Genomic DNA, 27617 nt, shown 5'->3' with positions numbered 1-27617 from the left:
TGTAATTGTATTATGAGCCATAGTGCTTGGTCTGTTTGTCCCATGTAAATCAATTGCAGTTAGAGGCTACATTAATTTCCCCTCTGTAAGCACTTATTGAAATTATCTGAGCACATTACAAGTACATATTTGCTTACTCTGTATGCTCAAATGTGACCCGTTATAGCCAACAGAAAAAAAAGCAGAGGCCCGAAAAACAGGTGGGGGTCCTCCACCACCACCACTCACAGAGGCTGAGCAGTTGGCTTCCACATTTGTGATAATGTTGGCAGCATCACATATGATCTTCACAGTGCAGAGAACACAAATTAGCATCCATTACTATAATGAAATAATTTGTTAGTTTGAAATGCTACAGGGAACTATGTACCTGTACATTAATGCTGTGGAAAGACTTCCTGTTCACATAGTCTCCTTCATTTACTGAAGGAGCAATGATTGGAATGTGAGTGCCATCTGTACAGCCAATCATGCCTGGGAACCGTGAGAATAAATGTAAAATTTAAGTAGTAGTTCAAGTATCACCACATCATGAATTAAGTTTCGTTCATCCTGATACCTGCAATTTTGTGGCATCCCTCTTTGATAAATCTTGTGGGTCTATGACCGGGGAACACCACAAACGAGTACAGGAGACGTTTCAGTGCAACTGTAACATTCCTGACTGCCCGACAGACGGTAGCCTTGGAAACGTGCTCAGCATCACCAATATTATACAGAAAGCTCCCGTTTGCAAAAAACCGAAGTGCAATACACCTTGTTCCCATTTTCTTCCATTTTTCAGTGACAAAGTTTCTACTGCAGCTTTAAAAGCGAAGCACAAGCTCACCTCTCCTCTCACTGCCCCTTACTTAGGTGACAAAGCTCAGTCGACCGTTACAGCCACTGCCTGGGAAGCATAAGCTTACATTAAAAGAACAGCAACTGGTATTTTGTCCTACCTGCAAACTGCACCTCACTGCTGCCCTGTGAAAATAACCAGTACTGTGAGTAAATACAAATTATATGATTCATTTTCTTTTCAGTTTGGATTGGTTGAGACTACTTGTTTAGGTTAAGACACTAAAATGTATCTAGTTAGCTTTGGGCACAAACACACTATTGGTTACTTAAGACAGTAAAAACAGAAAGCTCCCGTTTGCAAAAAACCGAAGTGCAATACGAATAATATGTACAGAACTGAGAGAATGTCTGCGATGTGTCACATGAGCAATATTAGGCCTGAGGATGTTATTCAAATAAATTATAGATTGTGCTGAAAAACGGTAACGTTCACACAGGAAATCATCAGGAAATGATAAAATGTCCAAACGCGCTCTAATCACTCTCTCCCGGCGGAGAGCTCTGCGGAGAATTTGGGCTTCAACATCTACTGGCTCTTCAAGGAAGGAGCACGCCATGTCTGACACTTCCTACAGTCAGGTTTCCGACAAAGAGGCGGAGAAAGTCAGGGTTAGTTGAAGTAAACCTGCTAGGGGGCAGGTTAGCTTCACGGAGTGTGTCGTCATAGTGACTCACTCAGGCTTCAGCTGAACTCGCTTTGTGAAACCGAAAAACCAGAGTTTTCGTTAACTCAGGGTATACTTACTCAGTTTTTCCACTAAACCGGCTTCCTGAAATAGGGCCCTGGATAGTGACTAAAAAGGTTTTCTTTTGTTATTTTGGTATCATTACGAGACCCTGAAACTGTGTGCTGGAGGAAAACTCATAGTTTTGGATGTTTGTCCACATCACAGGTGATCACATATCAAAAAGCATGAACGATGGGACAGCTGGTGTCTGCAGTGCTTCCTTTTCATTGGCCGTAACATTTGATGTCACTTAACAACAAAGATGTTTGTTGTTATGACTTCTCTGCAGCAGAGCAGCTCATCCACTCATTGAAAGGTTGATGGTTCGATCCCTGGATGTAATAAATTTACAGTTTACTAACAATAATCCCAAAATGCTCTTTGATATCAGAGTATGAATGTGTGTGAATGTTAGACGGACAGTGCTTGAATAAATGAATGTGAATGGGTGAATGATGTATAGAGTACTTTGAGGGCTTCAATAGAGTAGAGAGTGCCGTATAAGAACCGGTCCATTCACCATTTACATCCTACAGCTACTGAATTTTACTGAAGCCAGTTCTGCATTGGCTTCAGCTACAGTTGAAGCCAATGCAGAACTGGGGGATAAAAAGTCCGACTGCACATGATTAGAAATGAATAGGAGGAAAACCTTATTGCTGGCTAACTCGATGACCTCAGTAAATACTTTCTGATTATTTTAGGATCTATTAAAAATGTTTATATTAAATATATTGGACCTGATTAACCTTTAGAAAGAAAAGTATGCTTTATGGCGGGCCTGTCCTGTGGTTGATGATCCCTCAGTGTCACAGTCAGACCTGCCCTGTGCTTTTCATGCATGGGTGACATGAGGCCAAGCCAATGAAAGGGCTCAGTCTCAGGCTTTGCAAACCAGTGGGTGATATCACAGTGGATACAGACACCTTTGATACAGGGGTTAAGCTAAAGGACACACAGCACAGGCATTAAGAGCAGCCTCATTATCAATTGTTTTACATACTTGTAACACAACGTCCGCTGATGACAGCATTAAATGCTGCCATGAGGCTGTGGCCCTTAAAGGGAAAATAATGATATCTCAGTTTCATTTTGCCACCCATCCATGCACCTGTCCGTCCATGCACCCGTCCGTCCATGCACCCGTCCATCCATGCACCCACCCACCCATCCATCCATCCATCCGTCCGTCCATGCACCCACCCATCCATCCGTCCATGCACCCACCCATCCATCCATCCATGCACCCACCCATCCATCCATCCATCCATGCACCCACCCACCCATCCATCCATCCGTCCGTCCGTCCATCCATCCATGCATCCATGCACCCGTCCATCCATGCACCCACCCACCCACCCACCCATCAATCCATCCATGCACCCACCCATCCATCCATCCGTCCGTCCATCCATCCATCCATGCACCCGTCCATCCATCCATCCATGCACCCGTCCATCCATGCACCCACCCACCCATCCATCCATCCATGCACCCACCCACCCATCCGTCCGTCCGTCCGTCCGTCCATCCATCCATGCATCCATGCACCCGTCCATCCATGCACCCGTCCATCCATGCACCCACCCACCCATCCATGCACCCACCCATCCATCCATCCATCCGTCCGTCCATCCATCCATCCATCCATGCACCCGTCCACCCATCCACCCATCCATCCGTCCGTCCGTCCGTCCGTCCATGCACCCGTCCATCCATGCACCCACCCACCCACCCATCCATCCATCCATCCATCCATCCATGCACCCACCCATCCATCCATCCGTCCGTCCATCCATCCATCCATCCATGCACCCGTCCATCCATGCACCCACCCACCCATCCACCCACCCATCCATCCGTCCGTCCGTCCGTCCGTCCATGCACCCGTCCATCCATGCACCCACCCACCCATCCATCCATCCATCCATGCACCCGTCCATCCATGCACCCACCCACCCATCCATCCATCCGTCCGTCCGTCCGTCCACCCATCCATGCACCCATGCACCCACCCACCCATCCACCCGTCCATCCATCCATGCACCCATGCACCCGTCCATCCATGCACCCACCCATCCATCCATCCATCCATCCATCCATCCATGCACCCACCCGTCCGTCCACCCATCCATGCACCCATGCACCCGTCCATCCATGCACCCACCCATCCATCCATCCATCCATCCATCCATCCATGCACCCACCCGTCCGTCCACCCATCCATGCACCCATGCACCCACCCACCCATCCACCCGTCCATCCATGCACCCACCCATCCGTCCGTCCGTCCGTCCACCCATCCATGCATCCATGCACCCACCCACCCATCCACCCGTCCATCCATCCATGCACCCATGCACCCGTCCATCCATGCACCCACCCATCCATCCATCCATCCATCCATCCATGCACCCACCCGTCCGTCCGTCCGTCCACCCATCCATGCACCCATGCACCCGTCCATCCATGCACCCACCCGTCCGTCCGTCCGTCCACCCATCCATGCACCCATGCACCCACCCACCCATCCACCCGTCCATCCATCCATGCACCCATGCACCCGTCCATCCATGCACCCACCCATCCGTCCGTCCGTCCGTCCATCTATCCATGCATCCATGCACCCGTCCATCCATGCACCCACCCACCCATCCACCCACCCATCCATCCATCCATGCACCCACCCGTCCGTCCGTCCGTCCACCCATCCATGCACCCACCCACCCACCCATCCACCCATCCATCCATGCACCCACCCACCCATCCACCCATCCATCCATGCACCCACCCACCCACCCATCCGTCCGTCCGTCCATCCATCCATGAGATGTTATGCTCAACAAAATATCACAGATTGATGTCAGATATCTTTCTGGCTCTGTGGGATGTGTGTGTTGTGGTGTGAGTCAACAAAATGTTCCTTTTTATTGCTTTTTTCCCTTTTTTCACTTATTTGTCTGTTTTGCTTCTAACAGAACCACAGCTGTATGTCCGCTTCGACATCTGGGAGCAAGGCAACATTAGCCCCTTACAGCTGAGTGACAAACTGCAGGGGGCACTGCGCCACGCACTGTGTGATGTTGTCATGGAGCTGAGAGTATTGCCAAACCCTCTTTGTGTCGGGGTCCTCTGCCCAGCAACGAAAGCTCAGAAAGAAGAGGCAAAAGGTGAGCTCATTACTGCATCTGTATGCTGGGTCTGTTGTGTCTGCACCTATTTGCAATCAGATTGTACCAAGCAGTCCAATAAAAACAATGCTTTACAGTGTAATATCATTCACCACACTTCTGACACTGTGTCAACAAAAACACTGATGTCATTGCTTATGTTCGAGGAGCAGCAGAGATAATTGGCTCTGTCTACGTCCTAAAAGTTTGATAATGGGTCTGAAACGGTCACATAAGCAAATGTAGCCAAAATAGCCAAAGAGGTTTATTTTTCTAAAATGATTTTGACACATTGTTGCTGTGCGGTGCACGGTGTTACATGAAAGCTGTAGTCAGCAGCAGTTTCATGTTGTTACAATGTTTTTGTCTTTAGCAAATCAAATAACAAACGTTCACTGCAAGACAAAACTACAAGCAGATGAACCAGAAGGTTGATTCTGTTCATCTGGACGTCGCCTTCTCATCCTTCAGGTTTCCACAAACTTACAGTCAGTACATTCACATAATGACTGAAAGTAGCACCACTGACTAACAGTGGGTTGTGAGGTCAGTTTCATTATCATTGAACTGTCATGATCATTGATCAGTGGCCATGAGTGGCGTTCACAGAGAGTCGGGGGCTGGCTGCAATCACAGCATTGTAAGATGGCGACAGAGAAGCAGCGGTGCTACAGCCAGGTGTAGGTGTACTCTATATTTGTGCTTTCTTGACCCGCAGACAGTCCTGTTCCTAAACGCGAGTCTCTTTCGGAGTAGTAGGCGACTATGCCATGGGTTTTTTTTCCCCCCATCATTTGTTTTTCAGTTTTTTAGTTTAATGCTTGAATCTTGAGCTGGTACAACTCAGCGGATAATTACACAACCCAAATGGTGTTTGAGTAGGTCTCAAAAATGGATGCAGCTGTCCCTCCAGGACTGCTCTCTGGTATCAAAGGGACGTCCTGCTAACCTTTTAACTACAAAGCCACAAATTTAGCTGAGCCTACATTATCAATGCCGTCCTCAGAGCGAGGCGAAGAATTCTGTTTGCTGACAGATTTTCTGTTTGTTACCAACATGGAGTGTACTGCTGGCCTTTGTACATATTCAGTGAGATGGTTTACCTGCTGCTGCATAATGGCCCGTTTGGCCGGATTAATCCAATATTCATGCTGCTTCATCTGTTTGTGGCCATCCACACTGATATCATGACACAGATCAGAGGTTTAATGATGGTGATGGTGAAAATTGGCAAGTTGTCCTCTGAGCTGATAATATCAGCACAAGCAGACTTAGACCGATGGGTCACAAAGGACTCCAGATTACCCCACACTTTGGAATTTGTCAGATACCCCACAAGCATGGAATCTGTTTTTGGTTAACCCAACATCAGAGGATGACATGGAGGAGACGCAGCAGCACACACTGAAGCTGCAGGGCCTTTGTGGAAAGGTAAAGTTTTAACACGTTGGTACGACAGACTGATTTCCTTTTCCTGTTTGAATGTAGTAAAGCTCCCTCCCATGTTATGTTTGACCCTCATGTAATTGGTCATGAAAGCACTCTATTATCAGGCTTATTTGCCTCACAGACTAAACGAATAATCTAGAAGCGTGTGGGATATTTGGATGCGGGCGTTCGTGACACCCGGTGGCAGAAAGCAGAACAGCATGGAGGATCTCACTGCAGCCATCCTTGGGAAACGTTTAAGACTTTAATTGAAGTTTGATTGTGAAATGTTCTTCAGGGCTGCTGATTCCTTTGGCTGAGGCGAGAGAAGTGAAGGACAGCCCCAGGCAGCGCAGTGGCTCAAGGGTTTTTAAAACCAGTCCATCTCCGATCAGCTTAATCCAAGCTGTAGGAGGCGCCCCCACGACAGGAAGTAGCACACCCGAGTCCACCACGCCTACTGGCAAAAGCACTCGCCGCAGCTTCTGGGACATACTGGTCAGTTACTGGCTTTCTACGTCAGCATTTTGTGATCATTTAAAAAACAATCGTTCCTTTTTTGCACAGTTCCCAGTGCTTATTGACTGTTCGTCTAGTTTCGACAGATCAGACGTGTCGTCACAGACACGTATGAAAGTAAGCATGTTTCTTTCCCTCCATCAGAGTAAGCCAGACTCGGCCGAGCTCGGGAGCCCCAAGACGACAGACGACATTGTGCAGGAGAAAGGCGAGGAGGGCCGAGCAGCGCGCCGCAGACACAAGACGGAGAATGTAAAGCAGCAGTGGAGCCAGGACAAGACGGTGGCTGTGGAGCTAGAGCAGACCCAGAGGTGGGACTCACTGAAGCCACTTTGAGTTATTATACTGAACACTAACTGCATCAGGGAGCTAGAAATCACACAAAGTTGAACCCTTATGCAGTCCTTGGAGAGAATACGGACACAGCGTGGGCTGTGCAGTTCCTCCTTCTACTTCATGTAAGAGTGTGATATCGCAGGAAAAGACCAATTATTACTAATGAAAGCTACATGACACATCATATATGCAGCATTTTTCCTGTGTGGCCCTCAATCATATATTGGCCCCTTGGGTTAACACTTGGACATTAATGCTTTGAGAGCCGCTTGTCTAAAGCGCATTAAAACTTTATATCGAGAGGAAAGCAAGAAGAGCTGAAATCATTCTGGTATGGTTTAGAAGATGGTCACGGTCTTTGGTGCCAAATTTAACCTCCTAAGACACGAACTCCTTCATGGCGTTTTTAATTTCTCTTTGCTGTTTAGGCTGATTGGATGTAAAAGCAAAGAATGATCTTTTTACCTGATGTAGTGTCTGAGAAAAATGAGATCCACATATGAGGACATTCGTTCTATATCTCGATAGAACAGTGGTGAATAATTGTGGTCTAGACAACCCAAAATGTGAAGTCCACATATGTGGACGCCAGGTCCTAGCAGGTGGGTCTGCACTGTGTATGGAGAAAGCTGATAGGTGTAAGCTGCTGCACAGTCTTGCTGGTGGCTCTTCAGTCTCAGACTGTACATAGATGCACACAGCTGCTGCATCGTCACCATTTAGCTTCATTGGCATTTTGATGCCTGTTAGATCATTGGCTGCTGCTGTGGTTGCCTTTTGGACTCACCAGTGACTGTATTTACAGATGAAAGACACCAGCTAATACTTGCAAGACTGGTTAGCAAGTTGCTGTGACTGACAGGCTGTTAGCTGGTTAGTGTGCGGTGTCCTTGGTTTCATAGTCAGATGTCTTCCAGCGCGATCACGATGCCTGGTTTCAGAAAAGGCTAAGACAGCATGATGCTTGAGTGGGTGGAGTCACAGTGCCAGTACTGTCCATTTCATATTTAAAGATTAAATATTTTACCATGTATGGTAGTATTGTCATTTCTGTCTTAGATATGGAGCTGAGAAAGCAGAAATCTTGCCTGACCACCACTGCATCACTGATGGCAGGCAACAAGCCTTTAAACCACCAAAACAGGTTTTCTCTCTGCTGTGAGTCCCATAGAAATGTGGTTTAATGAAGTGTGGGGGGTTTGTGGCTGTGCAGGAGGAAGCTGTCTCAGTTTGAGGAGGGAGATGCAGGCACTCTGGACCCCATTTACCAAGATATCTGCCAGCCGTGGATAACTTTCATGGCCAAACTTGGTAAGTTTTATCTCTACATTCATCCAGAATCTGAAAACTTATTTGAGAAGTTGGGGGTTTATATTCTGCGAGCTCTCACACTCTGTGTTACTCGCAGGTTGCCCCTCCATTCAGCAGTGTACCACTAAAACGGCCTCACACTTCCTGCTGCCTTCCATCTTGGCAGAGATTGTCAGTTTGGTCAGTTCGCTGGCCGCCGACACAACAGTGAAGACATTTCGAAAGACGAGGTGAGTTTTTACATCGTGCTTTTCTTGGTAATCGATCATCACTCTTACCTTCCTGATGTTGAGAGCAATAAAAAGTAACACTGAGTTGTGATATTTTTTGTTGCCGAGGTGCATGAAAGCTGTTGTTGTGCTCTGACATTCAAAAACACCTCAGCTGAGACTCTTCAGCTTCAGCTCAAATGTCGATTGTTGCTTCCAATGCAAATGACATTTCCACAGCTTTCATTCACTTTCATCTCTGCAGCTGATCTTCCAACTGCTGTCTGCACTTCATCAAATGGCATTCCAGCTACTTTCAGCCTCCTCATGCTTTGAGTCATTTTGACTCTTCAGCTGAAATTTGAATGACTTTTATTGGTTATAAGTCCAACTTGCTGTCATCTCTTTCAGTGCAGACCCCTGAAAGCGAACAAATTGTTCTCGCAGACTTCTTAGCAGCCTGCTCGTTAGAAAACACTGTGAATAAGAAGTGTGCGCTCTCTGGAGCCAGACAACTTCTTCATTCCTGATTGTTGCCACACAGATACCGAGTCACTGTTGTGATCGCACTCGAAAATCAGTTCTCCTTTAGACTTCTCAGACATATAATCAATGAACACGACTATAGACACACAGTTTTACCTTATAGAAGTTAGGCGCTGTTTTTGGGTTACCACCCCCAGTTCATCCTCTGTCAGCTATGAGGCCTTTTATTTCTCTCCCTTTACTGCAGCATTTATTGTGATTGGCTGCCCCTCACAAACTAAAGGTTTGACGAGCAGGTCGCGTTGGTGACGTTTCAAAAATAGAAAAAAATGTTAAACTGAGGATTTTGAGCAAACAGCTGCAGCTTCAGGTCACACTCAGAAACACTTAGACTGAGCTCAGGGGGCCGAGCAGGTCATCCACTAATCAGAAGGTTGGTGATTCGATGCCTGGCTGCTCCAGTCTACATGCCAAATGTCTGTGCACAAGATACTGACCCCAGGTTTCTCTCAGCTTCATCCACTGGAATGCATCCAATGCACTTAGCCATAGAAAGCAGTGCTTCTATGAATGGGACTGAAACATTAAGACATGTTGCATGAAGCACTTTGAGAGCTCAGAGAGTAGAAAGGCATATTTTTGGAAACTGTTAACAGGATATATACCATACCTGGTGGGCGCCCTCTGACTGCACACTGCCATTAAAGTCGTTCAGCTCTATAATATTGCACCTGTATTATACTTTTTGCAGCTGCCCCACATCTGGAGACCATTTTGTGCCGCTCCCTCTTGGCCAGAACCTCAGCCAACCACCGGACGCTGTGAGGAGCTTCATTCTCATCGGCCGCAACTTCCATCAGTGGCACTACAGCACAGAGCAAGGTAACCGCTGCAATACCAGCCGTTCACATTAGCCCCTTACTACCTTACCCTCTGCACAGGCTATGCATCACTACCTCAGCTCCAGTGTGTTTTAAACAGCCTGTTATGGTTGTTTCCTTTTTCTCCAATTCATCAGGAAATCAGAATATTTGATTAGAAATGAATGCCGTTCATAGATTTGTGCAGCCCTGATATAGATGTAGTAAGTGATGAGTCTTTCTGTAAGAGTCCATGTTTGGAATTGAACAGCCGTTCAAGTACGAGTACATCGGTGTCATCCATCAGTTTTCCAAAGCCGACCCCAGCTGACCTTTAGGTGCGAGGTGGGGCGCACTGTGGACAGGCCACCATACTTGCACAGAGAGACGTTCACACATTCATTCACACCTGCAACCAATTTAGAAACACCAGTTAACCTAACATACGTGTCTTTGTTCACGGAGAGCCACACAGGCACACGGAGAACATGCAAACTCCCGCTGACCCCAGCTGGCCCCCAGCGACGGCGACCACCACATTATATTATTGGATGGCGATATGTTCAAATGACACATTGTTAGATTTATATTTTATCATCTACAAAGTACCAGAGTTTTTAGAATAAAAGTTAATTACTTTGTCTCCCTCCTGCTTAATTACCAAACAGTCAGTTGACAGATGAGCAGAATCAAGGCCAAACAAAACAAGATGAAGGTAACGGTGAGAACGAGCTGCAACAAGACTGCACAATGCAAAACACAGAATAAATGTCAACAACAGAATAAAAGCATTTAATGAGAAATGATCAAGAATAATTGAAAACAATAAACAGGCTTATAAAGACAATGAGAGAGAAAAAGCATCACATAAAAAGAAGTCCATGTAAAGTGTTGTTGCTGGTCCTGTGAGCCTGTTATGTGCTCGAGTCATTCGTTGCTTCTAATGAGCAACAGATGACCCCATAATAAAGTAAAATAGAAGTCCAATAAACACATTATCCTGTGATGTTCTTTTGTTTCCTCATTATTGTAATCAATCACATTTCAGTCTGTAGTTCGTCTCATGCAAGTAAGTGCAGTTCAAAGAGCTTCACAGACGACTGAGAAGCCGACGATGAGACAAAGCAAACTGAAACCAAACAGAAGGTGGAATAAAAGGACGTTAAATACAAGCGCGCTCAGAGTTCAGCACATCAATGAGGATTAGCCCCAAGTCCAGTGTTGTGGTTCTACGGTGGAACAGGAAGGAACGTGCGCTCCGAGTGTGGAGGAATTTAAGTTCATGTTAACGTCTTGTTCATGAGTGGAGTGGGAGACTAACGTATAGTCAGACCGTCCATCCTGGTGAGAAAGAGCCGAGTGTGGAATCAATGCTCTCAGCTTCCTGGTCTGTCTACGGTCCTACTCATGGGTGAGGCTACCATAGAAAACACAAGTAGTGGAAATGAAGGGTGTGTGTCTGTCTCACCCTCAGAGTGGGGTGAGTAACTTGGCCATGGGGTAAAGACCAGCAGCTGTTTGATATCGAGGTTGTTTAGGCATCTGACCTGGATGCCTGCTGAGTGAGGAGTTTGTGGTTGACTCGGTAAATGAAAGCTGTGTTTGGTTGCACCGAACATTATGTCAAACATTTCCACTATAAGCAGCAGAGGATGGAAACACAACAAAATGACACAAACAAAAAAGAAACCTCTGAAAAGTTGATTAAACATCATATAGTTGAATAAAATGCTACATTATAAACTATAGTAAATAATTACCAAAAACTAAAAAGAATCAACATGAATAAAACTATAATTTACATATAACAAAGTCAACAAACATGATGGCTATAAAACATAAATACAGTTTAATTTGAGATATTAATGTCTAACTGTAGTGTAGTTTATGAGTCCTTTCAGGTGTCCAGTGAGTGAAGTCTGCTTTTGTCTCATGCAGAGCTTCTGTTTCTAGTTTTTTCTCATTTATTCGACTGCTGCAAAATAAAGTTCGGCCTCATTTCTGTTGCTTTTGTGTCGCAGCAGCTAATCACACACTGCTAGTCTAGTGAGGATATTCTTGAGGTAAAGCTGTTCGGTATATTAGGCTGGCATAGACCTGTCTGCAGCATGTTGCTAACACTTGTTTTAACACCATGAGTAGTGTGGAGGAGACGCTCCACGTGTTTCCTGTTGAAGCTTTGAACGTGCTCTGTCCTCGCCGCCGCCGCCGCTGCTCTTTGATTCTGTGTTTCTCTGTCCGTGCTCGCTGCTCTCTAACATCTGTCTTATTTTTGTTTTGCTTACATCGGTTTGTGTCGAGCTGTGTTTCACTGTCCACGCCGCCTTGCTGTTTGTACCTCCTCTGTTTACCCACAGAAGACAGTTCAGATGAGGAAAACAGCCCAGTGCTAAATAGGTTCACACGTAAGTTTGCTCCTCAGCTTACCAACAACTTTCATGGTAATAGGATTTTCTTTATGGCTGCGTTTTGTCAATATATTGGTTTGTTTGTTTGTTTTTCTATAGTCTCAACAGCTGAAATATATGTAAGCGAGCTTTCACAGAGAACAGCAGAATACTTCACATGTTGACATGAAAGTCTTAGAGAGTCAGTGTGATAAAAAGATGTTAGTGTGTTCGCCTCTTCAGTTAAACTGAATTTTTACTGGTTCTTTAAGACCTGCAGTTTTTTAAGATCCATGATCTGAATTTAAGGCATTAAAATGTCTTAAATTCATTTTTAATGGGTCTCAAACTTAGTTGGATTTATGAAATTTGTTTTACATTATAAATAAAAGACGACTGAAGTTGCATTAACTTCAGTCGTGTTTTTAATTGTATCGATCACCCTGTAACAAAGCTACAGAACGGAGCCATCATAAAACGATAACCACGAATGCTAACTATGTCGCCTCGCCACTTTAAAACACATCAGTTAATCAGACTAATTGTTATGCTGTGATAGCAAAGTTTTTAATGTGGACTGTATAGAAAACATGGATCTATTCATGTGACGTCCTCTTGTTCATCCTCGAGCTACGACTGTGAAAGCCGCGGGATACTCGATGCTCATTGGCTAACAGCTCGATCACAATTTAGAAAATAAATGCATTTTTACTTTTGACTTCTTTACAATCAGACTTATTTCTGCAGTTAGTCCCCTGCACTGGAACCCATGTCCGGTTCTTATTACACTACATGGCTTCATGATGTTAGCAGTTCTCTTCTTGAATAGTTTCTCCATAGCTTCATAGTTTGGGGCTGAATATTACTAATTTATACTTTGAGGTAACAAATAAATAACTAAACCTGCCACAAACCAAAGTGAAGTAAAAGCAGCCCCGTGACGTTGTGTCTCACACTGACGAGGAGAATAAAACGCACACATTGAGAGAATAGCACTCATGAGCTTTTATAAAGCTGCAGCACCAATACGTTTTGTTTAAGCGCACCTTAAATCATCTTGAAGCTGAAATGCTGTTTGACCTTTCTGTGGTAATGATATTACTTCATCATTCTCTGCTTCCTTTCTGCGGGGATATCACGACCGCCGCTCGCAAACAGGTTTACATCGGTTTTAAAAAATAACCACGTTTCTTCACTCCTGATAATCAAGCCAACACTGTTTTTGTGGTCCATCGAACGCTGTGATTTCAGAAGCAGCATCACAGTAAAGCTTTCGCTCTCGTCAGTCAAACCTCAGAAACCCCAAAACCTCCCAGGAAGTGAAAAACCTGCGAAGCAGCTGCCCAGTACGTTTGTATTTAAAACTCAGTTATGTTCATCTGACAGTTCAGTAAAGATTGTGATCAGAGTCAGCTGGGACTCTTTGTTGAAGGACATAGCACAGCCTGCTGGGCAGCTTGGACTCGTATTGCTTTGCTGTTGCACTGACTTTCTGTCTTTTCTGTCCAGCTCATAAAGGCTTCCAGCGCTTCGATGCTCTGGAGCAGAGCGATTCGGTCGGTCCGAGCCAGGCTGGGGTGGGAATGGCTCCTCGCCAGAGGTTCCTCTTTATCAGCATCCTGGACAAAGAGGTGATTTGGGATATGGAGGCCTCTGTACACTCTGTATATCCCTCAGGCCGGGCAGAGAACAAGATCCCAAAGGGTCCCATTTGTAATGGCTTTCAAATACATGAACTTGTCCTTAGATGTATTTTTGTCAGTGGGTGCTTGAGCAAATAAAGATGGTGCTCTGACAGCGCATGTGTATAAGCTGCCCACAATAATGAAAATGTGTGACATATAAGCCTACGTGGTAGCCAGGTTACTAGCCCAAAGATCTTTAATCCTCTGGGTTTTTTACCTTTATTAGTGTGTTTTTGAAGCCAAATGCTGTCATTTCTCTGTAAAGCAAATTTCTCTGATATCTTTTCAAAAAGGTAGCACACATATCCTCATTGTGCTTCATAATTAAGCTGTGGGATTATGTTTCTAAGTACAAGTGTGCTCTTTAAAACATGATTGTAATACTTCACCGTTGGTTTTTCAGGTGACGCTGTACAGCTACAACTGGTCCGTGGATCTGGGCGCCTCTCTGAATCGCGAGCTGGTGCGTCTGGTGAAGTGGCAGAATGCGAGGGCTCACGTCGTCCACTGCCTGTTCAATCAGAAGATGGGTCTCTTCCATCACTACTGCTTTTCCGATGCTCCCATCCATGAAATAGACTCCAAGCAGGTGAAAACACTCTGGTGTATTGTAAGCAGGCCAACAGCAGTACAGGAAGAAAAGCATCATGGGATCACTTCATTGTTAGTTATTTGTGAGGGACGTTTTGTGCTGAGTCAGAGAGAGCACACAGAGGGTTTAAGCACTGAAGCACCATTTAGTACATAAACTGTACCTCAAAGATGGCCTTAACTGGTTGCTGAATGCCCGTTTTAAAAGCAGGACAGCCTCACTGTGTCTTAGGTTTTAGGTTATGAGCAAGTTGTCGTCTTATAAGTAATCAGGTAATCAGACTTGGCAGTCAGACCCACAAATGAAAGCTTACTACATTGTTTTTTTCTGTGTATAAACAATGTAAAATACTTTTTGGTGACTGTTTTGTTTACATACACGTTACCAAAGTCCGTCTCTGAGGATACTTCAGTCTCCTCTGATATTTACAGGTGCCCAAACAGTCCTGTTGTTGTCTGTGCCACCCCAACATGCTTTGCTGGGTAGATTGCACTGCATGACTGGAGCGCAGCATCAAACTGTTAAACTGTACAGTTGCACACTTCCTACAAAATCCAGCAAAATGTAGTTTACGGTCCAGTTACCCCAGCAGGTGTCTAGCAGCTTAGTCTGCCCTCACCTGTCAGTCAAAGCTTTCGATTCTTAAAAATAGAGATAAACGCATTTTTGATACAAATCTGTTGATGTGCTTTTTGGCCGTTAAGCACCGACTTCATTTTTTAGCCCTGGAGTTTTCTTTTGGGTTCAATATCGCATACTTTATTCTAACGTCATAGGTGTGTGTGTGTGTGTGTGTGTGTATATACATACATACATACATACACACACAAATGAAGTCAGTGCTTAATGGCCAAAAATCATATCAACAGATTTGTATCAAAAATGCATTGATCTCTATGTATGTGTGCATACATATATATTCATATATGTATGCAAGGCAGTCAAAGCAGTCAAAGTTGAAGGTACAGTGCTCTGACAGAGGAATCAGTTCCAGCTCCAGTAATACTGACTTTATGAGAGAAGCTGCAGTATGGACTGAAAGTAGTATTCGAGTATTTGATTTGGAACCCAGGGCGTATTTTTTATTCATGGTATTTCAGCAGCTGCTGAGTCACCAGCAGCTCTCACAGTCAGTGCTGTGCTTGTCCTGCATTAGAGAAAGAAAGGAGGCAGCTGACTACGATCGGCCATCATGTGTTCACATGTGGTGACAGCAAATGACCAGTGTCAAACTCACTGCAGAGGTTATGTGGCATCAGCACTGTGGCAGTCACCGCGTGCTTCCTGTAATGACACGCTGTGTTAACTGAGTTCTGCAATGACAGGCTGTGCCGCTCAGTTATTGTGCAACTGTGGAATATGATCTGCACAGGGGTGTTTTTCATATAAAAGCAGGACGATTAACGCTGCTTAACATGTCAGACGTGGTCCTGCCACAATGATTGTTCTGGGAGAATAATCACAGCCTTCTTTCTTTTTATAACAGCAATATAAAAAATGACATCAGAAAAACCTCGGCAGCATTTTCAGGCTCCCCCTTAGACCTCAGACTTGCCTCTAAAAAGCACGGCTGCACCTTCTGTTTCTGCTGCTCTGCTGCATCTGGTGGGGAGCTGGTGAGGAGAACAGGATGCTAGCTCAGGTGGAATCAGCCTGGGAGGGTAGCATCTGCACTCGCGCTGTCACAGGAGGCAGCAGCTCCCGGAGCACACTTCATGCAGCTGTTGTGTCCCGAGGACGAATTTGTGTGACTCCCACATGGATGGTGATGTCATTACTTGATCCAGCCTGTTAGTGGTCCTCGTGCTATTTATGAGTTTCAGTGACGATGTGTCACAGTAATGTGTTTTCATCTTGTACTATGATACAATAGTTGTATAGAGAGCTGCAGGGCTGCATCTCTGTGGTTCCTCTTACAAAAAGCTGAAATCGTCGCGGCTTATTACAGTAAATAAGCATCGTTTATCATTTTTGCAACATGCACACAAAATGCTAATGTTAGGCTATGACAGTTGTAGCCGTGGGACTATAACCACCTCTTAGCATGTACGTAATTAGCCCGAGAGGTTTGGGATTTATCTGAGTGTGAGTGTCATTTTTAAATGAGCATTTCTTGCTTTTGCATCAGAACCATTTCTGCTTTGCTCCGTTTGTCCTCCTGCAGCATTTTCTGTACGATCACTGTAAAGTTTGGCTTTTTAGATACAAGAGGTGTTTTTTAACTTTGGTCTGCTACTAGTCGCCCCTACTACACTTATCTCGTGTAAAATATTCAATATTTGGGAGATGCTGCAGTGTGCAAACTGTTTTCAGTTCAGTCGATTGACATCCTGTGTAAATATTGGCAGGCAAAGACTGTCACTGAAGCCTCTTCCATATTTATGCCACTTGCAGCTTCATCAAAGCTCGCTGTGGCTCGATTCAGCTTTGTTTTCTGTTTTGCGTGTCTCAGCAAAAACTGCTGGACACCCTTTATTAAATATGGAGTTTTGGATCAATATGCAGTTGATGGTGTTGGCAGCAGAAACCAAAACAAGATTTTTCAGCCACACGACTAAGCATTTTTATTCTCCTTGATTATTACCCTTCTCTATCTGCTGTCTTCTTATGTTGTCCGGATCATATCCTGGAAATATAACCCTGTCACATCAGCGGCCTTGTTTTCCAAAATGGAGGACTTAACCACCTCAGTGCAGTTTAGCCTCTGTCAGTTTCCATTCATCCTCCTCGATTATTTATGATCCTCTCTCACACAGAGGGCTTTGGGTTGTAGGTTTCTGTAGTCTGCTGTGCCGCCTGTTTAATAACTGTTTGCAAAGCATCTTTTACATCCCATCTTCCCTCCCACTCTCACACATCAGCTGTCACATCAGCTTCGCTGCTCTGAGGACAGCAGTGCAAGAAGGCTCCACTTCTACAGCTACTGATTGATTTTACAATCGTTTTTCCTGGTGAGATGAAGGGGGTGTCATACGTGATAGTGTACTACAGATGGCTTGAGAATTGGGCGACTAAAAAGGCTTCTGTGTTGGAACATCTGGAAAAATGTAGGCAGAGAAAGCAGAGTGACGGCATCAGCGACTGCTGCTAAAATACAAGAGACATCATGCAAATGATAAAGCCATCAAGCCACAGAGCTTTTCAAAAATCGATTAAAACTAGCTTGCATCGTGCAGCATTGGCGTAGATGGAACATTGATTTGTAACCTGTGATTCAATTCAATTTTATTTATATAGCGCCAAATCACAACATAAGTCGCCTCAAGGCGCTTCATAGATACAGAGAGAAAAACCCAACAATCATATGACCCCCTATGAGCAGCACTTTGGCGACAGTGGGAAGGAAAAACTCCCTTTTAACAGGAAGAAACCTCCAGCAGAACCAGGCTCAGGGAGGGGCGGGGCCATCTGCTGTGATTGGTTGGGGTGAGAGAAGGAAGACAGGATAAAGACATGCTGTGGAAGAGAGACAGAGGTTAATAACAGATATGATTCAATGCAGAGAGGTCTGTTAATACATAGTGAGTGAGAAAACAGTGATGTGAGGACACTGCAGTTTATCAAGTTTAGTTTGTTTACAGATGTGAACCTCACAGATGTGCAAGACTACTGTATAAACATGAAAAAGGATTTGAAGAGACATGAAAAACGAGGCACAGTCAAAAACTTTTATTTAAATATGGTCTAATCCGGCGGTCCCCAACCGGTTTAATGTCAGACGGTATTTTCACAGACCGGCCTTTAAGGTGTGGCGGATAAATACAGCAACATAAAATAAAACCCGAGCCTCAACTCTCGCGGCCCGGTACCAAACGACCAGTGCCGGTCCACGGCCCGGGGGTTGGGGACCGCTGGTCTAACCTTGTGACGAATGGATTCAGAAACCCTCTCATATTATTGAAGGAGTGATTATTTAAAAAGCTGCCACCTCATGTTGCACAGCCATGTTTTTCATGTCTTCTTTTCAGAACAAGAACTTTTGAATTGTTTCGTTTAGGGGACATCTGTAAACTGTAAAACACAAACCTCTGTGAACAGGCCCCCTGCTGGTGGTGGTAGATGTGAGGAAGAGTCCTAATCTGAGCCAAAGCGCTGTCCACGCAGACTAGCCAAAGGCCCAGCTACAGTGGGGAGCGAGTATTTTGGGATCGTTCGATTGGAGGAAAACTCCTGGAGTAGATGCGTCTGTAGAACACACTAAGGGACGAGGTCTTTGGTGACTGTTCGGCTCTTCTGGCTCAGATCGGAGATCACTGGTTGGATAATCAGCATACAGTACTTTTCCAGTATGGAGAAGTATACCGAGAGCAAAGAGTGCCACCCTTCCCCACCATGTCAAGCTGACCATGGTGTTGTTTAAATAAATCATGTAATGCTGTTTTAGTTTGAATGAAAGTTCAGTAAAATCCAGCAAAATGTCATGCACAGTGTGAGCAAAACAGACGGACGAAGGGACTTATTAGACCCCGTTTTGCAGCCGAGAATGACACCAAATGCCCTTTCAGTCTTCTCCCTGTGGCCAACAACAAAACAAGCGCAAAGAATAGAAAGAAGCAAACTTTTCCTTTCCCTCCGATGGCCTCGCTCTTCATCACGGCATTACTAATGAGTGCGGACAGAAGGCAAAGTCAGAGCAGCAGAAAATTTGCCTGAACAGAACTTCATCTGTCAAGGTCCTGATGAGAAGCAGAGGGAGCACCAGTGCACGGTTTGACCCCCCAGCCTGTGGGCATGGTGCAGCCAGCACTGCCACACGAGGGGCATCTGGGCCCTGAGCTGCTCCGCTGAGCAAACTCACCCAAAAGCTCCTGTCAACAGCAAAAAGAGAAGAACAGACAAAACTAATATGCAGCGCGGTGACTGCAGCACGTCGCTGCGTCATGTGATAGAAGAATGCAAATGTGCTTCCTGTCTGTGGTGTCCAAGGCTTGAGCATCCTCAGGTTAAGGCAGAATTAATCACCTGATGAACACAGACTAAGATTTCACGTATTAAACTCTTTTAAGATGAGTTTTAACGGACCATACAAAAACAAGACCTTTCCAGATTATTGAGTTCCCTCTTGCTGCTTGTGAAATGACTTCTTGTGAAGGACTTGGGCCCAGACTTCTCTTCTGCTGTGAGCAGCACTGTCTGAGCGATGACACCCAGCAGTCACCACCACAAACATCAAACCCTCCAACACAAGCTTCTCATACAGAAACTCCAACCTGTGGCTTCAGACAGTGTTTTAGTGGTGACTTTAAAAGCTGCTGTGCTGTGCTTGGCTCAGATATAAGCTAGCATTTGCTAACAGTAGCCCGGTGAAAGCCTGCTTGGCCAGACAGGAAACTGCGATTCACTCGACAACTATGTAATAAGAGTGGTTTCCTGAGGTTACTCAGGAGGTATTTAGCTGCTAAGTGAGGTGATGGCGTCATTAATTGTCGAGGTATTTGATTTATTCTCTATCTTGATCAGGATCCCAACCCATTCCTCGGTCCCTCCATGGAGCCTGATGCATTGCTGCGTAGCGCAGTCCCTCCTCTGCCCAGTAAAGAGCAGGGCAGACTGGGAAACTCTGGTCGAAGTCTTGCTCCCCTCCACTTTCCCTCCGAGTTGCTTCCCTTTGATGAAGCTCTGAGGGACGTCTGCACCATTCGGCCTTTGATGGACGGAGATGTGGTGGCTCGACATGGCAGCCAGCTGTTGGAGATCAAAGCTGCTGAGCGGAGAGGTGAATAGTTTGACCTGGACATTAAACATGATGTCAGTTTGAAAAATTAATGGCTTTGTTTTTATTCTTACAGAATTAGAGAAGCAGATGAAGATAGAGAACCTGTTCGTGACCTGGCAGCAGAGGTCAGCACAGTCCAACATGCCCATTTCAGTAAGTATTTTCAACAGTGTTTAACCCTTTAGAGCCGGTCGCTGGGGTCACACAGGCACCTGCAATGTTTTTATTAAACATCTGTAATTCCCATAACTCCTGAACCAGTTGCTCAATTGAAAGAATTCCCACGCTTCCTGAAAGCAGCGGCTCAGCAGGGTCAACGTAAGTAAATGTAGCCTTAAAGACAGCTGTTCTTATAATGGAGCCTGTGGAGTGTGAGGAATGCAAAACAAAAGAAAGTTAAAAGAAAAGCAGCACACGTGTCGTTATACTTTCTGAAAAGCCTGCCCCCTGGTGGTGATAGTTTTAGTTAACGTTCATAAAGGGGAATCACAAAATGCACCTTTAAGTTCATAATGATGATGGATATTTAAAACATAAACAGCAAATTGTATTTGACCAGTAAATTCTTCCACTGTGCAAGCAGCATAATCTCAGATGGAGCTAATTGCACTCGACTAACCCGGGGGAACAGCGTCTCACTGCTTCATGTCTTTGAGGGGCTTCAGTTACAGCTCACTCCTCGGGGAAATCATTTTGCATCGCCTTGTTTCAAAGTGGGGAATATCCGAGCTAATTAAAAAGGTTCTATCTGACACCGTGACATCTCGAGAGGTTACACGGTGGCATTAAATTTACAAATTTGATATTTCAGCAGTCGCCCACATGGTGCTCTTACTGAAGCACATCCAGCAGGAGGTCTGCAGCCTGAGCTGAGTCTGTCGGGGCCAGGACCCGTGTCCAGTGCAATAAACAAGCTAAATTACCTGTTGGCTGTAGTTTGAATGCTGATCTGCTGCTAAACGTTCAGCCTGGTGTCATCTTTGATGTTGCTGTGGTCTTTTATGTCATCCCACTTGCAGTTTCATACTTTTACCATTTCAGTAAGAGTTACCTTGGCTGTCTCTGCAGGGGACAGATTTGGAGACTCTGAAGCAGTCGTCCCGACTGGTCCACTACTGTGCCACCCCTCTGCTCTTTGACCCCGTCTTCCGCAAGCAGATCCAAGAGGAACAGATTATTCAGCCTCTAGAAAAGGTTTGTTTTCCATGCAGCTAAAGGCAAAGTTACTGGCAGATTCATTTTTCACTTTAGACATTTTATTCATATGAAGACCGAATATAAATACAGTCTTCAATTTCTGATCCTGTGTTTAATGTTCCTCTCTTACTTCATGGTAAACGCAGTGACTCCAGGTTAGGAATCCTCTGTTTTACATTCATGCTTGATTTGAGATGTTCTTTTACAAAAGGATTTGCTTTAACGACGACACAGAAAACACATCAAATATTTAGACTGAGAAAATGGATCATTTTGGTCCAGAAGAGTCATTTTCAATTCAACGGCAGGAAAAATGTTTACAAAACTGGAGCAGGGCGACGTGTAAACAGTGTAGCATCGCCCCTTCTTTTAACAACAGTCCATAAATAGACTTGGAGCTGAGGACACCAGTTGCTGGACTTTTGGAAACGAATGCTGTTGTTTATTTTGGTCCCTTTTTTTAACTTTCCCTACGCACAGCATTATACATCTGTAAAGACCAGAAAAGGGCTGAGTGAGGATGGGCAACTCTCCGTTTAATCCATTTATTGTGCACAGATAAGACATCTGAGAGCATCATATCACAAAAGGCTATTCATATCATCAAGTATTTCCAACACTGAGATCCAGTTTGTTCTTTCTATGAAAAGGCCTCAAATACTCCAAACAAGTGAGCGGGTAACCCTTTAGCTGAGGAGAAAACATGCTTTCATATTAGTCCTGTTAGTCATTTGTTGGATATAAACCTTTAAGGGCCAGAAGATATTTTCACTGAGACGAGATCCTGAATGCAAACTCCTACTGCTTCCCAGAATGCATTTATTCGAACACACTGCTAATTATTTCCACATTAAAGCATAAATGAAGCTATTCTTTGCTCTGGTGCTCCGTAGGTTCATGTCAACCAATTATTTTTGCAGTAGCCTAAAACATGCGTTGAATGTGTTTTTGAATGAGCCTTGGATGCCTTCCTCCACTCTTCCTGGGAATATCGTCGTGTTAGTCCTCTGCAGTGTTTTTACAGAAGACTCAGAGGACTCGTCTGCTAATAAGTGATATAGTTTACATATCAACCCCTTCCCAGAAGACTAGTTTTTCTATTATGGTCAAAGAGGGAATAGATAGTGACTGATGAAGTTAGTTAATTGTAAGTATTTAAAGCCTTTTTATTGTTATTTAACAACACAATGAAGGTTTTAGAGGAATTTATTTCAGAGCCTGATGTTTCCTAAAGTATCTCAGTCTGGCCCCAAAGTGTGTGACTAGATTTGCTTAAGTCTTTAACAACGACAGTATCATCTGTGCAGTGTTCGATGTGGCGTTCAGGCTGCTGAGCTGTACATCCTGTTTCATTACCCACCAAATGTGTTCAGTTGACGAAAGGTCTGCAGACACTTCAGTTCAGCATACTAAGTGTTTGCTTGGGCGCGTGTGTTGCTCTAAAACCTGCATATGCTTTCCAGCATTGACGGTACCTTTGCAGAAGTGCAAGCCACCAGTTCCAGCACCTTCTGAACTGATAACTAGCAGATGGTCCCTCTCCTCGTTAGTCCAGAGGAACAAGAATTTCAAATTTTGCTTCATCTGATCACAAAACAGTTTTCCATTTTGCCTCAGTTCATTTTAAATGAGCTTTGCTTAGTTGAAGATCATCTTCTGTGCCTCTCTACATCTTACTCACCTGCAAAATGCTCCTCCGGCTGGTTTACCCCACCAGCCTCGTGTTGTTGTCATGCTGACAGATGAGGAGGGGGCTGTGGACACCCGACTTCCTCAACATGAGCTCAGCTGCAAAACGAGAAATGGTTTTTCATGAAAGAGTAAAATGTCTCAACATTTGATATGTTTTCTGTGTTCTGTTGTGAAAGGAGTATTGATTTACACAGCACTCCAGCATGTTTTATGTTAGTGTTGTAAATTTATTCCCTGGAAGTTCCTTTCAAACCTCAGGAGGAAGTTTTGTAGGATTCCAGCTTCTTTCATCTGAAAAATCTCACAATCGGAGTCACTTTGGTCATTTTCAGTACAGGAACATGTTGTATGTATGGAGCACTTTGTGGTCGACAGGCTTCAGACAGATTCTGGGATGTGGATCAGTTTGTGACGTGTATTTCCACATGTGAGCCCCGGTGCTCCTGCTTCCTGTCAGAGCTGACAGCAGCCCCCTGTCTTTCTGCCTGTGTGCTCTAACTCTGCACATGTCGCTCTTTTCAAGTTAAACAGGCCTTCATCAAAGTTCAAATGCTCTTTCCATTAGTGGTGCATTGATCTGGATTATTCTTCCACGGCTCAGACGTATGGCTTCTTTGTTTCATCAGGCTCAAAATGAAAGTTGTGATTTTCAGTCATCTTTTAGAATTTTGTATTCAAACATGGTTCATTTCTTTGATATGTATTCAGGCCATGTGCACTGTACTATAAATTCTTCTGAAACTGTGTGTGTCAGAAAAGGCATCGCTCCAGTGATTCCACGGCATCAGGTCGGGACCGCAGCTACAGCACAGACTCAGCTGACATGCTGCCCGGCCGACTGAAGGAAGAGTCCTGGCTGCTTGAAATTTCCAGCACCTTCCTTCAGCAGTATGTCCAATACCTGCAGAGCATGGGCTTCATTTTGGTGCAGGTCCGGCCTCAGTCTCCAGCTCGCAGGTGTGTTGGATGTGTGCTTTTCAGCTGTTGCTTCCTTCTAATGTACCCTCAACCCTTTCAGCACCTGTGCGTCCCCCTCCATGAGCTCAGACGTGTTAATCAGAACTTTACGTTGAATCCGGGCTGCTTGTTCTCAGAGATTTCTCTTTAATGCCCCCATTTAAATTCAAATTGTATTTGTCACATACACAGTGAAGTGCTTAGACAATGTTGCGAGATCGATCAACTTTAGACCAGACAACAAACGATGGAGGCTCCGGAAAAGTGCAATCAAACGATGAGTTTTATTATCACAGAACAACCAACCATCAGCATACGGATTGTTTTGCTCTGACAAGAATACACTGGGTTCTGGTTTTATAGGACAAGATAGCACACCTACGTCAATACAGTTCAAAAATACATGGTGACAGACGGGCAAAAGTTCAACTCGTACAGACAAGGGTTCATCACGTACATATAACCTTACACCGACATATAACTTCTCCTTTCTACATTACTTGCCTTTTAAGGTAATAACTTCAGGTCTTAGCATTTCTGAGAGCTAATAATGGACCCTCGTCATTAATCACTAAGTAGAGTACTTTTGCAGCCAGTCTCAAACTGAAGCAGAAGACGCTTAGGCCTTCACTCAAACCTGCTACTAGATTAATATGTGTATCGTAAGCATGCATGCAATTAACCTGCTATGTTCTCATCTCCCCTCAGCATGTATCATCTGGACACTCTCACCAGTGAAGCTTAAAACCTTCTAGAATGGAACATCAACTCTAACCAAGCACATTTATGCATTGTGTATAAAATGAACTCAACCTGTAAAAATAGAAAGGTCAATGTGATGACAGACATATTCAATGCAATTTTATAAACCCTGCAGGAAATATTACTGATAAATGATACTGTGAAACATGTTATTAATACATTCTTCATAAGGCAGATTATATGGTAGCAATAAAAGAATCTCTGAATCCCCACAACAACTGCTCGTGACCTAAAATAAACGACTATGAATAGGATAGGAAATAAATATGAAAATAAAGGGTAAATTTAACTAGGAAAGAATAAAGTAAAATATAAAAATTAAAGTTAAAAATAAAATAACTGTACAACAAAATACACAATATAGAAAATATATAAGAGAATATGAAGAAATATGGAACAAAAGCAGCTGTACGAGTATTAAATGGTAATGAAAGAAATGTAATGTCCAGGGTTGGGCACATGTTTAAGTGTCTTGTGAGTGATTGCATCTAAACTGGGGCATGTCTAATGGCAGCAGTTAAAATAAAGGCTTTCATGTGTAAGTCCATATTTATGTTTATTAGATAAGAATAAACACGTTTCATAAACTGTTTAATTAGTAAACGGGTGTTTTTTTTCTCTCCCTTTAGTGTGTAAAATGTAAGACAATCAGGAATCATTAACCTCCAGTCTTCTCTCGCACTGTCGTGTGTCATACTTGTCTATTAGTCATCTAATCGCATATGTTTTGATTCTCCTCTGACCTTTAACCTCCATCCACTGAGGCAGGAAGCCTGAGCGTCCTGCCTGCTGTCACTTTCTCAGTCTGTGTGTGACTCGCACTGAATTGTCTTCCTGCTTGGATATTTGCTGCTGGCTCTCTATGAGCCTTTGTTGGGTTTTTTATAGTTTAAGCAGATCTTTACTGACCCCTGTCCCCCACTCCACCCCCACCCCCTGTCCTGCAGCATCGCCCGCGCTCGTGCTGCCATGTTGAACTCTATGTCATCAGAAGGCAGGATGTCTTTTTCTTATGTGAAGCAGAAGAGCGAGGACAGCCCTAAGGTTAGTGTTCACCTTGAAAATGCTCTTTTATTCACAAAACTTGGGGATAAAGTCAGACTGTGCTGTGGGAAAACGGGTCCAGTGAATTTCTAATGTGTCAGTAAAACTAAAGTCTCCAGCATCTCCAGAGACGGGTATTTCCTCTACGTCTGATTTAAACTTTTTTTTATCAGATTTGACTGAAGAGCTGCCACAGCCATGGTTTGAGCTGTGGTGAGGCAAACTCGAGGAAGACTCATGTACTCATGCACGCTGAGAAGTTGACAGTTTTAGATCTTTCTGTATTTTTAAAAAACAGATGCGAGTTCCCAAAGACGGTGTAAACATGTGTGTAATGATGCAACAATGGAAAAAGACTGCAGCGCTGCTTCAGGGGGTCAAGAAGCTGTTTTGTTTGTACTCAGGCAGTGGTAACCTTTTCATTGCTGCTAACTTTAATGAGTTATGGCGTGTAAAAAGTTCCTCTGTGGCACAACTTCAGCACCTGGCAAATATGGACGCTCTCCTCGATTTAACGGAACATCAGCCTGATTTAAAGTAGGAAACAAAATGTGACGCAGGTTTAAATGTTGTCCTTTCATTGTGTGTATTTATTGTAAATAATCACACTGTTTAGGCACCAGCAGCTGCACATAATCAGACACAGTAACGTCTTATTGGGCAAATATAAACCTGTTTACCTGCTGGGTGAGACTAACATGCACACCTGCATCCTGAAACAGGCCACAGTGAGAAATCACAAAATTCAGTTTCATCACTTGTGATCCTGCAACAGCAGGCGGAAAATCCAGATCCCTTCTGTCCCAGCTTTTAATGACGTCACCTTCTATGTCGTTGCTATTTGAACATGAAAACCACAGCCAGCTACGTAAAAAGAGAAATGAAAAAGATTCGCAGTGGCAGATTTTACAATATCAGCCACAGGCCTGATCATCTGTCTCTTATTTACAAAGCTGAGGTCTGAATTGCTCTTATGCACTGGACCTTTCATGTGCTGCAGTTGGAAAGTTACCTGCATGGTTTGTTGGCTTTGCAGCCACACAAAGATCAACCTGACCTTCACTCACTGCATCAGTCAGGAGTTTCAAATCTGTGCCGTGATGCTGTCCAACACAGAGCTTTGGACTCGTTTGCATATTTATTGACTCGTCGCCCCCCTCCATGTCTGCAGATTTACAGAGATGCTAAAACAAAACTTTGCTTTTAGATTAGAAATTAAGACGGCAGGGACGTCTGACTGGATAATGATCGAATCCAACACCGGTGGGTTTTTGTCAAACAAAAACATAATGCGGAGTGGAGGTGTGCCTCCTGTGACATCGCATGCTTCTTGCAGCAAGCACGTTGGCTCCACTGGGGCAGCATGAACCTGACGGACGTCTCTACAGGTTAGATGAGCCTTCTGTGAAACAGCGGAGAGACGGGCAGATGGCTTCAAACCTGTGGGAAGCAAGAGCACAATAATCATGTTCGTCAGCTTCGAGGAGCTCGGTAGCATAGCTACGTTTGGTGCTGCCCCCCCTCCACTGAATGCTTTGTTTGGATGCGCCCTGGTGTTTCGGAGACCATGAAAGCCTCTGTGCACAGATGGAGGTCCACACCACATATGTGCATAAATAAGACCTAAATCCCATTAGGCTGAGATGACAGCCCTCGCTTTGATATCAGTCCTTCCCTTTGCTTTCCAAACCTGCA

General features: G+C 44.5%; 2 protein-coding genes across 11 annotated transcripts in view; both read left to right on the top strand.

Annotated features, from left to right (window-relative positions):
- szt2 (SZT2 subunit of KICSTOR complex) overlaps positions 1-27617 on the top strand; it is a 106654-nt gene that overhangs the window by 57760 nt on the left and 21277 nt on the right. For 8 of the 10 annotated variants that reach the window (XM_086263529.1, XM_086263525.1, XM_086263522.1 and 5 more), the window contains 14 exons: positions 4550-4741; positions 6468-6667; positions 6833-6999; positions 8238-8335; positions 8433-8565; positions 9782-9912; positions 12248-12295; positions 13787-13908; positions 14366-14551; positions 20015-20270; positions 20344-20423; positions 21339-21464; positions 23914-24116; positions 25826-25922. In XM_086263529.1, coding sequence (XP_086119655.1) covers positions 4550-4741; positions 6468-6667; positions 6833-6999; positions 8238-8335; positions 8433-8565; positions 9782-9912; positions 12248-12295; positions 13787-13908; positions 14366-14551; positions 20015-20270; positions 20344-20423; positions 21339-21464; positions 23914-24116; positions 25826-25922 — 2039 coding nt within the window. The remainder of the gene's footprint in view (positions 1-4549; positions 4742-6467; positions 6668-6832; positions 7000-8237; positions 8336-8432; positions 8566-9781; positions 9913-12247; positions 12296-13786; positions 13909-14365; positions 14552-20014; positions 20271-20343; positions 20424-21338; positions 21465-23913; positions 24117-25825; positions 25923-27617) is intronic. The other 2 variants (XM_086263523.1, XM_086263527.1) reach the window with 2 other exon arrangements.
- On the top strand, positions 2863-4479 carry LOC147313740 (uncharacterized; the record flags this gene model as incomplete). Its single annotated transcript, XM_086264374.1, has 3 exons — positions 2863-3254; positions 3299-4168; positions 4428-4479. Coding segments are annotated over 3 exons (1314 nt in total), but the record flags the coding sequence as incomplete, so codon positions are not given.

The sequence above is a fragment of the Aulonocara sp. 'chitande type north' Nkhata Bay genome, linkage group LG15, assembly GCF_057382095.1.
Source record: "Aulonocara sp. 'chitande type north' Nkhata Bay isolate Kocher_YH1m ecotype deep benthic linkage group LG15, A_spYH_male_GT1.1, whole genome shotgun sequence".
In the NCBI taxonomy this organism is placed as follows: domain Eukaryota; kingdom Metazoa; phylum Chordata; class Actinopteri; order Cichliformes; family Cichlidae; genus Aulonocara; species Aulonocara sp. 'chitande type north' Nkhata Bay.
Note: the sequence above shows the minus strand (reverse complement) of the source record. Positions and strands in the feature narration are given on the sequence as shown.